This window comes from Anopheles marshallii, chromosome 3 (genome assembly GCF_943734725.1).
Source record: "Anopheles marshallii chromosome 3, idAnoMarsDA_429_01, whole genome shotgun sequence".
Taxonomy (NCBI): Eukaryota; Metazoa; Arthropoda; class Insecta; order Diptera; family Culicidae; genus Anopheles; species Anopheles marshallii.
The window spans coordinates 59915821-59932386 of record NC_071327.1 but is presented as its reverse complement, the minus strand read 5'-3'; the positions used below and the strand labels follow the sequence as shown (position 1 = coordinate 59932386).

The window sequence follows — 16566 nt, the reverse complement described above, 5'->3', positions numbered from 1 at the left end:
AAGAGTTTTCACTTTTTCGTTGTTTATTCATCAAAAGTGATGGCAATTAATTCGCCGTTTTAATCACAACCATTCACTCGCTGCATCTTCACCGCACGGTTACGGTTATTATATACCCGCGCGCAGCGTTTTGGATGCCGGCAAATAGTGGTGGGCCCGAGTAAACATCTCTCGACCATATCGACATTTCCGCGGCTAAGAGTCGACCCCGCTCCCTCGCACATTAAAATGCACAGGAAAGGCGTTATGCACACCTACCGGCGAACGATTGCCGGAAAAAAGAGGAAAGAATAAAACCGAAATGGAAAGGTGTGTGTGTGTGCGCTGCGTTGTATGTCGCAGGTTGTACACCTCGAACTGAGATGAAGGTGGCGAGATCTCACCACCACCCCATCAGCTGTGGGCGAACGGTGGAAAATAGTGGTAAATTATCTAATCAATTTTGGCGGAGATGCTTTCACGAGCGTTTTCCATTTTTTACACCCATTTTCCTGCACTCGAATCGCGATCGCGGTGCCGTGGAACGGACACTGTCTGGAGGGGCGTCTAAGGGAAGGATGGAGGATTGCCGTACGCGCGCACGCCAAAAGTATGGTTGATGCTAAAAATCTGCTTGGCACTATAATTAAAAGGTCTTGGACCTGTCTTTTCGGGCGGGTTGCACTATAATAGCCGTTGCCTCGAGCTTCGAAGCAAAAAACGAAAACACGGCATTTGCTGGCGTTGATTCGTTTCGTTTTCCCGCACCCGCCGCACGCACTTTAGTGATTTCCGTCCACCGGAACTAGCGGGGGCGCTAGACGGGACGGACAACGTGACGATCAACTAACGATCGCTCGCACACAAAGAGATGGAGGAGGTAAGGAAGAATCCGTTTCGGAGGAAGCGGGTGTGTATGGTAGCTTCTTAATCGTCGCTTAATTTTTATCTCGCCGGCTGTATGTTTCCTCTCATGTACAATGTTTATCTGAAATTCTATCATCAGATCGACGAAGAAGAATGGCCCGCCGAATGGCTTGCTGCAGACGTAACACGATACGTCTGGGTGTACGATAGCATTGTGCCGATGATAGCAGTCCTAGAAATTCATTCCACCCGGAGTGGGATTTAATGGATGGGCCGTGCCATAATGCCGTGGGTATACAGTGGGAGCAGCAGGTCCAAACCCACAGGTCGAGTTCAAGAGGGGTGGCGTATTTTTTTGTTCTTCAATAACAGAAAACATTCAACACGAATGTGTTTTCCTTCAAACGAAAACCTTTTTAAATTCGCATATTGCTCCCCGGGGAAAGAAATGATTCGATACGTTGAGAGGTGTTGGATGGGGTGGCGAGTCGGCGTGAAGGTGGTTTAGGGAGATGGCCCAGATTTTTGCAGACATTTCGAAACGACAGCACACAGGAAACTCATGTATCCATCCGGGAAGTTGAAAGCAGATAGGAACATCATGGGGGAAATGTCGTACCACCGCGTTGTGTTTTCCAATGGAATGCACAAATAATCAACACCGATAGGGACACAAAGATCGGGAATGATATTGTTTTGCACTTTGTCCACCGGTTTGTGTTTCACGAAGGACAAACTTTGTTTGGGAGTCTGCTATTTGTACCATGTGCGTTATATGACCGTGACGAAATGATGTGTTTGGTTTGTTTTTTTTTGTGTTATTTTAACAAACCACAGCCGAATTGTGTCCACCAGTGGTAACGATATTTTGCTTCCCGAGGGGTTTTTCCGTTTTTTTCCCCCTGCCAGGGGTTGACGTTGAAACGGTTTTGGCGAAAATTGTCACATGTAATCCAATTTGCAAAATAAGTAACGTCTAAAACCCCTGTAAAACGCGGGCTAAGAAATGGGCAATGGGTGAGTGCTTTAGCAGGGACTGTTAAACTTCTCCATTTGCTCCTAATCGCATCAGTGGAAAAACAGGGCGGTATGTTGTTGGGTCAATTGAATTGTGGCAAAGTTAGCCGTCGCTTTAACGTTTACCCAGCAAAAGCCAGTGTTTTCGTCGCAGCCAAAGGTGGCTTCTTCCTTCACTAGCTATTTATAGGCTATCATAAAACTATTATTTGTGTCTATGCTTTGTCGGATTTGTCTGCATGAAGCGGGCGCTGGCAGGTACCGGCGGTATATGGCACCGGTAGTCTATCTGTCGTCTGGGTTAATTGTATTTAAATTGATACGGGAAACGGGACAGAAAACACAGACAGAAGTAATTCTTCCTTAATGACTTGTAATGTTTGTGGATCTCTTGGCTATTTTTGAAGCGTTACTGGGAAGTAGTCAAACATCATTACCGTCCTTGCTGAATACCCTTTCCACCGTTTGTTCCCGTTGCAGGTACTACAACAGCTGGAAACGACGCGAAATGCCCAACAGCAGCTGCTGAACTTGTGGCAGCATCGCAAAACGAAGCTCGACCAGTGCTTCCAGCTCCGGCTGTTCGAGCAGGACTGTGAGAAAATGTTCGATTGGATCCTGCACAACCGGGACGTGTTTCAGGAGACGTACGTCGAGATCGGGCACAACTACGCGATAGCCAAAAATCTGCAGGAGGAGCACCAGCGCTTTGCCATAACGTCCCGCAACGTGTGTGTTAACATTAACCGAATACTAGCGGTTGCCGCCCGGCTGTACGAGGGCAATCACTACGCCGCCGCACATATACGCACGCTGGCGGCACGGTTGGACAAGACGTGGAAAGATTTCGTGACCACGCTGGACGAACGGACGGCTGTGTTGACGCTATCCGTTGTGTTCCACCACAAGGCGGAACAGTACACGGAGAGCGTCAGTAGTTGGGCGGCAGCCTGTGAGGCAACGATCCCGACACCGACCAACGTGGAAAGTCTGGAAACGGCGATCGGTACCCACCAGTCGCTGTACGAAGCCATGTGCCAGGCGTACACGGAGGTGCACTCGACGAGCAAGAAGCTGCTGTACCAGCTTGACCATCTGGTGCAGGTTTGCAATCAGCCACCGATAGTAAACACCAGGAAAAATGTAAGCGTAATAGTTTATTAGACCCTTTTCCAACACTATACTATGACTGACACTGCGCTTTTTTCGGCTCTCTTTGTAGGACAACTCGCATTTTAACGGTGGCAATCCGGCGGCGGATTATAGCGAAGGTGCGTCGCACGTACTCGCAGTGATACATCAAATTCTCGGACATCACCGTGCGCTCGAAAGCAAGTGGCATGCGGGTAAACTACGGCTACATCAGAAGCTGGCATTGCGATTATTCCAGGAGGACGTAAAGCAGGTGCTGGACTGGTTGCAGAACCACGGTGATGTGTTTTTGCGAAAGAATAGGGGCATCGGCAAGAGCCTGCAGAAAGCGCGCATTTACCAGACGAGCCACGAGCACTTTGAAAATGTCGCCCAAAACACCTACCGAAACGCGGAGAAGCTGCTGGCGGCAGCGGAAGAGCTCGCTCGTTCGGGCGAAGTGTCACCTCAGGAAATATTTTCCGTCGCACAGGAGCTCGAAACAAACGTGGCTTCGTTTGCGGAACGGGTGGAGAAGCGACGAAGGCGACTCGACCTCGCGGTGGTGTTCTACTCGAACGAGAAGGAAATTTCCGCCTGGCAGGAACAGTTGCACGCGGAAGTGACGAATGAGGAATCGCTTGAGCTTGCGAATGAACATTTGGAGGGCACGGAGCGTATGCTGGAGCAATGCAAAGAGCAGGAAGAAAACACGCTCAAAACGTGCATGCAAGCGATCGCACAAGGCGAAGCACTGCTGCAGGAGCTGCGTGCGATCGAGGAAGAAGATAGCTCAGGTTCGCTAACGGCCGTGCAGAATGCGCTTGATCGTATCCAAAAGAATCGTTTAGATCTCGAAGGCCTCTGGCAGACGCGTCGTATGAAGATCGATTTGTACTTGCGGTTGCGTATCTTCGAGCGAGATGCGCTAGAAGTATCGTCCCAGCTTGAGATGTGGTCGGAAGAGTTACAGCATACTGAAGTGTCGCGTGATTTCCAGAAGACGGAACAGTTCCTTCGGTTGCACAATGAATCGGTCAATCAGATGCAAACGACGACCTATCAGGTGATCAACCAGGGACACGAACTGATGCAGCTGTTCGAATCATCCGGCCTGCTGATCATGGCAGACGCCAACCACACGGCCCAGACACGGGTGCAGTGTTTGTTGGAATTTTTGCACGATCGCGAACTCGATCTGGAAGATATGGCAGAGGCGAAACGCATCAAGTTAGAGCAATCGATGCAGCTGTGCCACTTTCAGAACGATGCCAACCAAGTGATCTCGTGGATCCGCAATGGAGAAGCAATGCTTATGGCGAACTTTTCTATTCCGAACAACTTCCAGGAGGCGGAACAGCTAAGGAAAGAGCATGATCAGTTCCAGGTTGCGATCGAGCGTACGCACACGTCTGCTGTACAGGTGAAGTACCGTGCCGATGCGCTTATGAACGCTAACCACTACGATCCGCAGAGCATCAAAGACATTGCGGAAGATGTGACGAAGAAATGGCAGAAGCTGGTGACGTGTGCCGAGGAACGTCACAAGCTGGTGACGGCTTCGCAGAACTTTTTCAAAACAGCCGAACAGGTGTGCAGCGTACTCGACAGTCTGGAGAAAGAATATCGCCGAGAGGAGGATTGGTGTGGTGGTGGTGGTTCGACTGATAAGGGCCAACAGATTGTGCAGCTGATCTCGAAACATCAGGAACAGAAGGAAGCGTTCCTGAAGGCATGTACGCTGGCGCGTCGAACTGCGGAAACGTTCCTGAAGTATGCGAATCGTTCGCTGCAGTTCTATCACGTCAACTCCACGACCGTGAATAGTGAGTCGCGAGTGAAATCGATTCTGGAGAAGCTGCTGGCACAGGAAACGCAAGTGCTCGAGTATTGGACACAGCGTAAGAAGCGGCTCGACCAGTGTCAGCAGTTTGTGCTTTTCGAACGATCGGCCAAACAGGCAATCGAGTGGATACACGACACGGGTGAGGCGTACCTGTCGTCGCGCAAAAATAAACTTTGTTCGAGTCGTGAGGAATCGGAGTTGCTGCTGCGCGAACACAACGAGTTCAAGAGCACGGCAAAAGAAACGCGTGAGCGGGTGAAGTTGCTAATTCAGTTGGCAGACACGCTCGTGGAGAAGGGCCATGCACACGCCAGCTCGATCAAACAATGGGTTGCAACGGTCGATTATCGTTACAAGGACTTTAGCCAGCGGATGGAGCTCTACCGATCGAATCTAGAAAAATCTCTAGGCCTACCTGGTATCATACAGCAACAGGATGACAATAACCTTAGCAGTAGCAATAGCAGTAATAATAGTAGTAACAGTAGTCTTAACGCGAGCAAATCCATTTCCTCGGTTAACTCCAGCTCAGGCATCTCATCAGCCGGATCTTATTCGAGCGTGATTGCAGTGGGAGCGTCGCCCGTGCCTGGGTCCGGTATGGGCGGAGACGGTAGCAGTGGCCCGTGCTCGACAAGCTCCACTGGAACGTCTGGGTCCGGTTCAGGTGGCTCGGTATTAGAGTATCGACATTCGGATCCATCGTTGGAAACTAAGCTGAATGCCGCGGCAGCTGGCCCAGGAGCGGTGGGAGCGGTGCAGAAAGAAATAAACGAAGAGAAGCGCAAATCGGCACGTAAGAAAGAATTCATCATGGCGGAACTGTTGCAAACCGAACGAACCTACGTGAAGGATCTGGAAACGTGCATCAACGTGTTTCTGCGCGAACTAAAGAGTGGCCAGCAGGTGCCTACCAACTTGCTCGGCAAGGAGCACATCCTGTTCGCGAACATTGAGGATATCTTTCAGTTTCATGAAAAAATCTTCCTGCGCGAGCTGGAAAAGTATGAAACAATGCCGGAGGACGTCGGGCATTGCTTTGTGACGTGGGCCACAAAGTTCGACATGTACGTGCACTACTGTCAGAACAAACCACAGTCGATGGATTACATGGTGCAGCACGGTGGTACGTACTTTGAGGAGGTGCAGCGGAAACACAAGCTCGAACATTCGCTACCGGCGTACCTGATCAAGCCGGTGCAACGCATCACCAAGTACCAGCTGTTGCTCAAGGACTTGCAGTCCTGCTGTGACGAGGGGCAGGGTGAAATCAAAGATGGGTTGGAGGTGATGTTGAACGTGCCGAAGAAGGCGAACGATGTAATGCACCTGTCGCTGCTAGAGCAGTGCGACATGCCGATCCAGAATTTGGGCGATGTGGTGCTGCAGGACTCGTTCCTCGTGTGGGACACCAAGCAAATATTGATAAAGAAGGGGCGCGAGCGACACGTGTTTCTGTTCGAACTGTACATTCTCTTCTCGAAGGAGGTCAAAGACACCAATGGTACTGTGAAGTACATCTATAAAAACAAATTGCTAACATCTGGTAAGTGATTGCTAACGAAAACGATTTGCCGACCGCATCACGACGCCTTGCATTGGTTGTTGATTTGTGTGTGTGTGTGTTTTTTTCAGATTTCGGCGTAACGGAGCACATCGAAGGGGATGAGTGTAAGTTTGCCATCTGGACCGGGCGCGCTCCAATCCTGTCCGACTATCGCATCGTGCTGAAGGCAAACAGTCTCGAAACGAAGCAGCTGTGGGTGAAGCGAATGCGCGAAGTCATGCAGGAGACGTACTTCTCTGGCACGTCGTTCTCGCTGCTAAAATCACCAGCCAAGGTCAGCGGCAAGAACTTGGGCCAACGGCTATCGAAGGACATAGATGATACGCTGAACGATAACGATCAGGACGGAAGCTCCCTGGCAAGCTTCGGTTCCGGCAACACGACCGACAGTGAGAAGGTAGGTGAAACACTTTGTGTGCAGTAATAATGTAAAACTACGAACCAGATTTAGCGTCCCATTAGTGCAATGAAGCATATTAATGAATTGTTATGGGCGACACGCCAGTTCCGCAACTCGGAGGAATGTTATCTTAATTAGGAACTTTTCTCAAACAGCACTTCCAACATAATGGGTAGAAACTATGCTATTAGTGGCTTAGCATCTGTTTACGTTACTGTTCGCCGGTTTCTTTATCCATGAAGCTGGCTATAAATAGTTGCGGGAAAAGAGACAACATAAATCTGACAGTAACAGGCACATCACAGCTGCGAAAAGATGCTAAAAGTTTGATTTATTCTGTCAAGCTCATTATTTCACCGTTGGTTCGCTACGAAGATGTTGAGCAACAGAAGGACCAAGCGGAAACAATCCTCATCCACTGTTGAGTTGTGATTCTTTCAACTTCATGACGGTTTGGGATAAGACGGGGTAGCTGTCTCGATTGTCTGCATAAGGAGGTGAACAAAAAAAAAAGATTGTTTCCGGTTCTGTGCGAAGAAAAGTATGGCATGAAAACTGAGAACGATATTTGCTTCCTACCACTGAAAAACTGCGATATGAATAGAGCATAAATGTATCAACGGTATTAAAAAAAACGGTAAAAAAACAGAAACAAAAGCTTCATCTTGAGCTCAAAGAGACAACTGTCGACGGCACGATTCCATAATGAGTTTCAAGGGTGTTATAATGAATCCTGTTCTGATTCAAGTGTTGTTCTCGGTCAGGGCGGGGGAAGAAAGGGCCCCCAGCATCAAACTGCAGGCAAACGCCGTCAAATGGTTCACCGAGCACAGCCGGATGAAACGAACGAAATCCATCCATGAAGGTTAAAAATCCAGCCAAAGATGTGTTGGCAGTTCTGCGCCGGTTCGGAGGGTGGAGGGAAAAACAAACGCCGTCACCGCACGGACACTTGAAAAAGAAGTGTAAGGGAGTGTGAAAATAATGGAGCATATGGATAGCAGCATGGAAAGGAAAGCATGCAACAGTAGGATGTACACACGCGACGTCGACGGGATGTTAGATTAGTGGCGCTGTCGGTGACTCGATTTGATGAGCATGCGTCGAAAGAAACAGTCCAAAATCCGAAAGGGCACCGCTGCCGGTACGGATGGGGAAGGGATCGTGTTTGTTAAAGTCATGCCGGTTGCAGTAGAGAACGGGGCGGAACGATGCGGTAGCGGAAGCGTGTTGCCTTCCCGCGGTTTGTTTGGCGGATTTGTGATTTTTGCTTAATTGCTCCGTGTGATGAGAGACGCGCTGGGGCTTAATGTTGACCGGCCGGGTGCGATGCGAGATTGAGCAGAACCGAATGGAATCATGCTGGAAATTATGTATCGAACCATTTATACGTGCAGCGTTGTAGATTAACTATTTATCGTTAAGAGATTGCCAAGTTTAAACAACATTTTATAAGCAACCAGGCGCCTCCATGAAGGACAGATAACACCATGCGGTGTTTGTGTGGCTTTTGTTGTCGCGAACAGAAGCAACAAATAGGTACCGTCGTGGCACAGGCAGGGAATACATTGGGCGCGTTCCCGATTACATAATAATTTTATCATCTCAGTGTGATCCAAGGACACTTTTTTTTTAACATCAGTTCCAACACTCATCCGTCTCTGTTCTGTGACAGTGGCAAGCTGTAGAGTGTCTTTCTGCGTGCTGCTTGCTGCTCGGCTTCGCCTGCTCATTCTCGCCAGCAAGCCATCGTAATCCTTTCTCTCTGTTTTGTATTGGCCGCCCGCCTGATGCTTCTTTCTCGTGCGCTTTCTACGGACACTCTCTCTCGCTTTGTTTTTGTTGATTTTGCGTGATATCTCCACCATCATCTGTGGAACCCATGGGACGTACGGCGGTTCGGCAGCTTCTCTCTGAGAAGAATCTCACCGAATTGACTGAGCGTGCTCGTGTGAAAGTATTGGCGAGGTTACGTGCTTGCAGTGGTTTTTTTGTTGTATTTCTTACTTCGTTGTAAGGCGTAACCATTCTACTGGACTTCCTGGATATCGTCCAACCACTGTTTGGTTTCATGGAATAATTAAAGGGCTCTTGCATCGACGTTACACAAATGCGAGTGTCAGGACTTGAACAAAAGGTTTCCGGCAGGTTAGATTCATCGGAGTTTATTGTGCTGTTAATATACTTTCTTGCTTTATATAGATGACCCGCAATGTCGGTTGTCCCGCCGATAATCTTACGTCGAATAGTAGAGCAATAGCAACACATAATGATGTAACAGTATTTCAACGAGATAAAGCAAAGCAAGTAGTTGCAAAGAGGATGCTTGCATCAAAGCCCTGTCGGAAAGGTAGAAGATGGTAAGGTACAGATTCTGCTTAAAGTTTTTAATGTACACTTGAGTCGTAAAAACCGTTCAAAGAGTATAGGGAAGCTGATACCCAGTTGTGCTAGAAAGGAGCAAAGCCAGTACAAAGGCAAGTAGCATCCAGTGGCTTAACATCGTCAGCGGTTTGTTTGCCGTCCTTCACCGTACGCTCGATATCTCTTCCAGGAAATCAGTTTTGTCAAGCCTGGTGGGCAGAGCCCGGCAAACACTAACTAACTCGCGCTCTAGCTGCTCCGTGCAGGAAAACTCTTCGTTCCCCAGCATCATCCATTGTCGTTTGACGATGCCGGTTGAATTGTTTGAAGTCTTCGTATGCTTGGTCTGTTGGATCATTTCTTTGCTTTTCTTTTGGCAGTATAAAGCCCTAATCTTGAATGAGCTGCAGAAGAGAGCGATACATAATAGTGTCTTTTTAGAATTTTTATTGGAAGACTTAAGTGAGTAGTAAAATGGAGGGGATAGTTTATGCGTATAAAATCGTTGGATAAAATCAAAACACTTCCTTACGTCAGGTATTGTTGAAGTAGCTTCAAAATATGGTAAAGACGGAAATGTAAGATCTTCGACTGATTTGATTCAAATTAATCCAAATATTTCTGTTTAATGCTTGCAAATAACAACGCATGTTTGAAGAATTACGGTTTAGTCAAGCACCAAATCGAACCAAATACTAACTGCGTCCACTACTTAAAGCTCCTACTGAAATGGACCTCCTCTTCGTCAGCATAAAGCACCACAAGATTCATTGCGCTGTTCCCCTCCCGTAATGAACGTAACGAATGAACCCTTCTGCTGTTTTATCTCCGAAGTGTGTCCGTTCAGGGGTGGGATTTGCTTTCTCGCTGTGCAGCGCTCTCCAAACATCCAGCAGCTCACATTTTGGGGTAGCAAAGCTCGCGAGAGCCAAGAGCAGTGCAAGGGGCGAGCTAACGCAACATCGTCCGTTTGTCATGTTGCGCCATGCTACGCGCCGGGGATTTTTTTGTGTTGTGGTTGTTGTCGCAAATGTTTGCCATCACCGTCACAAACATGTCTTTCGTACAGTGAAAAAACCCCCCACGTCCCGTGGTACACGATCTTCGTACGAGTGGCTCGATTTCCGAAACTCTCAGCATTGAGCTCCCACGCACTCGAATCCACTCGTGTGGGTACGTTATCCTGGAGCAGAAAACAAGAAAAAGGATCATCTCCTTACATCGCACTAGGACGCGCGTTGTAAACCGCGGCCATCTCTCTGCGGTGCTGCGAGATCGGGAGAGGCGAGTGAGAGCGATTATGCGTTATGTACGTTACATTGCTGATAAGTGAAGTACATCGCCAAACACAAGCCGTATATCTAAACCCCCCCCCCCCCCCCTTCCACCCACAATATACCTGTCCCCCACATTGCGTGAGAGAGCGTGAGAGTGCCCACGAGCTTACGGTGAGATCGAAACGGACGCGTACTTCTTAGTGTAACTGGTCCGGCTTCGGTTTCTCGCAGAGCGGTCGCACACAGTTAGCGCGCGGCTGCCATCGTGAATGTCGTTACCGTACTGCCCGCCCGTGCAGTGAGTGACACGCGCTCCGACCACACACACTCGCCATCAATCAGTGCGTCCGCAGTGCTATGTTCGAGCGGTCGCTTTCCGCCGCGGTACGTACACGGTCGCGCTGCCCGCAGGTTGCAAGGTTGATGCCGGGGACGGCCCCCTAAAGTCGAAAGTAAGACCCCCCGGGGCGTGCGGGCCCGGGTCGGTGGTGGAACCGCGAGCGGATTTTCTTTTAGCCGTGTGTAGGGTTTAGGCGCGGATGCTGCGTCGTTTGTCGTGTGTTCGGGTTTCTTAATCATCTGTATTATCCTGCATTGGTGCTTCGCGGTGCTCTCCGTCGTGTTTTGTCATTGCACGGAGGTCATGCGTGGCGCTGTTGTTGTTTGCAGCCGAAAACAGACAACGAAAAGACGGGCTCAAATGGTGTAAAAAATGTCTTGTTTGATAGGAAAAAAAAGATCCCCCGGATGTAGGGATGATAGCGCAGGGAAAGGGACGTAATGCGTGTGTCCCATCTGTGGTGTGATTGCAGTATTCGAAAGCGGAAAGTCTTCCAACTGAACCCAGAGAGAATTTCACAAGCTATCAGCGAGCATCGAACGTGTTGTGTAAGGCACTGGCACCGCAAACGAACCACCGCAGATCGCCGATAGCGTTGTGTCCGTGTGTTGTGCTGATGTTGAAAATAAGATAAAAGTGTATCAGTATAAAGGAACAAAATCACCACCACCCCCCCCAGGGGCCGCTTGAGTTGTGCGCTCGTCGGTGCACAGGCAAATATTTGTGTGGATTTAATTCCGCTTCTTACGCGGTCCGCGGTCGTGCATGTAACGAGATTTAAATAGGTGTGCTCTCTCGGGAAGTTTTTCGCCGCCAGGGACGGGATGAAAGTGATGCACCTTACAGTGTTGGGCAGACAAAAAAAATCTTCCCAAGGAAAAGTTCTAACATACGGCTGTTGTACCAGGACGCGTTGCTGCTACATGATCGCCATCCCCCCGCCCCCAGCGTTTTGACCACCAGACCACAACACATTCCACCATGTTCCAGTACCCCTCCCCCCTCACTTTGGGTCAAATTTTCCTTAAATTTTCCCGGCGTTTCCCCGCCATTATCGCCGTACTCTCATTTTCACGTGCGAGATTTTTCTTTCACCTTCGTCCAAGTTCGCTCACACGCCGCTCACGTGTGCTCACGGGGTCTCTCTTGTCTCTCGGCACCCGATAGTTCGGTTTTTTTTTTGCCCAGCTTTGTGCTTCCCCGCCTTATCGTGTAACTTTATCTTCCGTTTGTGCGGCTATCCTGTGTGCTGGGGTTTCGTTTTTTTTTGTCATGCGTTCGCCTTTTTTTTGGTCTTCTTTGCATAATCTATCTTGATCCATCTCGCCGAGTTTGACAAGCGGTGGAAATTAATCAACCACCAGCTTTGGTGTGATATGTGTGTGTGTGTGTGTGTCTGTACATGTGCCAAAAGTGACCAAATTCGGTGTCGAAAGGTGATAGAATTCTCATGTAAAAACCGTCACCCGGGAGCAAAATGAAGCATACGCGGGAGGGGAAGAAAAAGGTCACACACTCTCACGGCTTACCCAAATGTGGTCCTCCTCCCCCTGTTGATATGGGGGGGGCCACGTTTGGTTATTCCTGTTCTTTTTTTTTTTTTTTGCTTTGGTGCTCTGTTTGCAAATACACCGTACTGGAATCCTACGCAAATTTTAACGGCCCAAAACCAACCGGTGTACGGCAATGTTTCTCGATGCCGAAGGTTAACGAAGAAACTTGCCGTTTTGTTCCTATCTCCTACCCGTGTATGTTTCGGTGGGGGGTTTTTTTCGTGTCTTTCAAGAGCTCCCGCTCAAGTGGGGTTTCTTGTTGTTTGCACAGATGGTACCGATATCGGCGAAGAAACGTACAGCGAAACTCTTAGGTCCAGTTTTGATACGACATGAGACGAGCCGACGGAGAGGAGCGTTCAGCAAAATAACGAACGGTAACACGAAAAAAAAAAAAATGGTTCGAATTTCAACCGCTCCAAATAGGGAAGATATTATGTTAAACTGGAGGGCACGATTGCGTTTGGCACTTTGTGGCGTTTCGGACATCACACCGATGTGATTCGCAGCTACTAAATATGGTCTGCGTGCAACCTCGCCACCGGTGCGCCTAATCCTACATCACTAAAACCTGCCTAAACATGGCTTAAAATGAGGTGCTAACATGCAACCAAACGGCCAACCAAACCAACAGCAAAAAAAAACCCCTAGTCCCCTAGTTTGTTTCATTGATCTTTCCATTCGTGAGAATAATTATGATCCATACGGCCTACGTATCCTCCCCCCCCCCCCCCTGTGGACGAACACCTTGCTTTCCCCGAAGGTTGGCAATATGTTTTTCGCTATGTTGCCAATGTGCAAAAACGCTATCACGCAACCAAACTCTACGGCACCCCACACCGAACAGGGTGCGTTTGGTGTTTGGAGTACCTTTTTTTTTTTTACTGTTCTTCTGTTTGGTAGCGTTGGTTGGAAAATTTGACCAGCGAGTGTTGTAGGTTTATAATTTTCATACCCAAACCACCCTTTTGCGCCTACACACGTACGGCGCAAGGGTAGGAGCTGTGTGTGTGCGTGTGTGGGCAGTAAGTGTGTATGTCTACTGTATGTAACATCAAACAGTAACCAAACGGAACGGTTTATAAATGTTATAATGAATGGCAAACAACCATCAATTGGAGTGTGATTTCAATGAATGGAAATGTGTGGTACTTTATAATTGATAAATGCTTTCGAATGAATGGCCAGTTAGGGTTTCGCTCGGTTGGAGATTGTGGAATTGTTGATATAATTTTGACAGCCAGGGGATCGTTTTCCTCTGGAAACCTTCCTCTTTCTTTCTCTAGAATTCATTCATGATTTTTTTTTTATAGTCTCGCTATCTGTTTTATAAGGTTTTTCTTTTCTCTTAAATATTCATATTTCCACTTGGCCACACGGATTCTTCTTATTATTACTTTTTAAGGATCTGTAAGCCAAAGTCTGCCCCATGATTTGCCTTCTTCTGTTCTAAAAGGTCGGAAACTATATGAACAATTTAAATTGATTCATAATGGACAATTCAGGGTTCGGGCGTGTGTGAGATTTGAACCAAGACCGTGTCGTGTGAAGGAATCGTCCATTACTTACTTTGCCATTCGACCTGCTCAACCACGGCACTCTATATTTCACATAAGATCAAGCGATATCGATCATTTCGCAGTTAATTAAGGATGAGCTAACAAAGATTCGAAAAACGATAGAATTGAATAATCTGTTTATATTGCTGGCTGTGGAATAAATTATGTTAGAACCTGCTGCCATGATCTCTGGTGGTTCCTGTTGTCTGTAATAAAAGAAAAAACCCGCGAACCACACCTTACTGGTAGATAAAAATTAAAAATCTCATAAAAGCTGATCTCCGGTTTACGGATACAAGCAAAAACGGTCTCCCCACACGGGTCCGCTCGTATCTGGTTGTGCTGACCCCGATGCTACGGGGAAATTCGCGCACATATTTTCATACACCAGACACACACACACAGATACACCACGGTATCGCTTGATCGTGCACGCTCTGGTGCCAGCTTGTTCCGCCGCCAGGGACCGATGGAAAGTGAAAACATTACCCTTGAGTTGAGTTGGTCATAAATTAGATTGTTGTGATTATAACGGACGACGTGGGAGAGAAGCAATCAGGAAGATGGAATTGAGCTGGGTGGGAGGTAGGGGGGGGGGGGGGGGATACATCCGTGGAAAAACGTGCGAGATGATGACGGCTAGCAGTTGGGGGTGTGAAAAGGATAGCCTCTTTACCCAGGCTGTGTTAATGGGAAATTTGTGTGGATTTTGTTTTCTCTTGTGGGTGTTTTATTCATGAGGTATAAAAGCGTGAGATAAACTGCAAAAAAACAGATCATGTTTCGGGATATCCTCCAATGAAAACGAGAGGGGGGGGGAGGAGGGAGAACAACTGGGTCTGGAGATCCCCACACACACATCCGTTGGGGGTGGAATTGTTTCGTATTGTTGATTTTAAAATGGTTTCAATTTTTATTACTACAGCGGGTTAGCGTTGATGCAGGGACTTTGGGGAGTAAAATATTCAAATTCCCTGCGAAAACTGCTTGTAAGCAGGAGGGTTGTTGGAGTGTGCACGGAATGAAACACTCCACTGCACGCTTTCCATTTTATTCCGCGGCAATACAATCATCAGCCCAAGTGGGGGACATTCGGGAGACCACGGGTATGGAAGTTGGAAGATGCGCTGCCTGTAGGTCAGTAAACCGATGTACGATCGTCCCACATCTGGTGGTTCCGTTACGGATGAAACCTTGGCGCTGGTTCTAGCAAGAGCACAAAACCGAACATGCAATATAGAAGATTTAGAAGAATACTTGTCAAACATCCATGGCACGTGAGTGTCGTTGACAGGAAGCTGTCGAATAAAATCTCTTCGACTTGGCAAGTATGGCACTCGGTTACGATAGTTGCGGTGAGCAGGGTGGGTCTTCCTACTCTCTACAGTTTGCGAACAGTTCTACCCCTGATTGGCACTTGACTGGTGCGTAACTGAGCAGCTAGTTCAATGTCTGTCCCCACACGGCTGTCGATGTGCACTGCTGTTTATGCTGTGGTAATGTTGAGTTAACTGGCTACATAATGCCAGGCTGAGGGCCGTGAGAAAGCATGAATTTCTTTGTTGTCTAGGCATGTCACATGTATGCAAAAAAAAACATCAATCAGCTAGGAAGAATGGCAGAATGCCACCTGTTTAGCTGATGTAAGTTTGTTTACCAGCACAACACACGATTCCTGTATTAACAATTCCACCGAAATTCCTGTTTCGTCTGACAGCTAACAATGCTTAGCATTTGTTTTGCTAACAAAAACTAAACTCCCAACACGTGTAAGCTTGTTTGATAATCTTGTCACATGTGGGAAACAAACGGACCAACCCCCATTTGCTTTCAACGATCCCAAAATTCTCCGGTCTCGTGTAGCCCGGGTCGCAAAATGAAGACAAATATTCCACCGGACGGCTGCTTTATTTAAAACACACAGGACATTGGCCATAAAACTCTTTCCGGCGATGATTCAAAGGTGGTGTCGGAATGCCGAGACTCCATCAAAACGGACAACTGGTCGCGTCCCGAGCCCCGTCACTGCCCCCCCCGTCGGGTGGATCGGGTGGCAAGCCGTGGAATTGCCGTTGGATCGTTTTATTTTCGTCACAAAGAAATATCCATTGGTGCGCGGGTTGAAGTGGGTTGAATCATTTCTGACTATGACCCCTCATTTTGGAGGATGTGAATACTTTCGGTCGCGAGGGCAAACAAAAATCGAGCCGACGTGTGTTTTCCAGCGTTCGGACAAAAATGAATGGGGGGGGGTATATGTATTGCGGAGCCCGAACCGAACCCATACTGACCAACCGTGGTTAGCGTGGTGTGCCACTAACACTTCGATACCAATTCTCTCACATTGGCTGCTCTCATTTTCACTCTTTTCCATTTCGTGTTTCTCGCCGGGTGCGTATTTCCCGGTGGTTGTCCCATTTCACTTTCCCTTACTTTCGATTCGAGGACATCGATTCAGGGGATCAGAGAAGGCCTCCTGCTCACATGGTGGAGCGTAGTAGCGCTGGGAGTGACGTGTTGTTAGCATTCTAATCAAGGGGCCAGGACCTGTTTTTTTTTCTCGAATCAATTCTCAACCATTAATGCTCTGTCGCGAGTGAAAGAAGAGGAATAACTTAACTCAAATAACCCCAACTAACCTTCAGCATCAGCGCACACGCAGTTGA

The 16566-nt window shown here is 48.1% G+C and overlaps 1 protein-coding gene across 1 annotated transcript in view; it reads left to right on the top strand.

The window, feature by feature from the left end:
- Window positions 1-16566, top strand: part of LOC128715655 (kalirin) — a 56037-nt gene that overhangs the window by 11929 nt on the left and 27542 nt on the right. Inside the window, exons 3-5 of the mRNA XM_053810564.1 lie at window positions 2344-3006; window positions 3086-6386; window positions 6476-6804. Coding sequence (XP_053666539.1) covers window positions 2344-3006; window positions 3086-6386; window positions 6476-6804 — 4293 coding nt within the window. The remainder of the gene's footprint in view (window positions 1-2343; window positions 3007-3085; window positions 6387-6475; window positions 6805-16566) is intronic.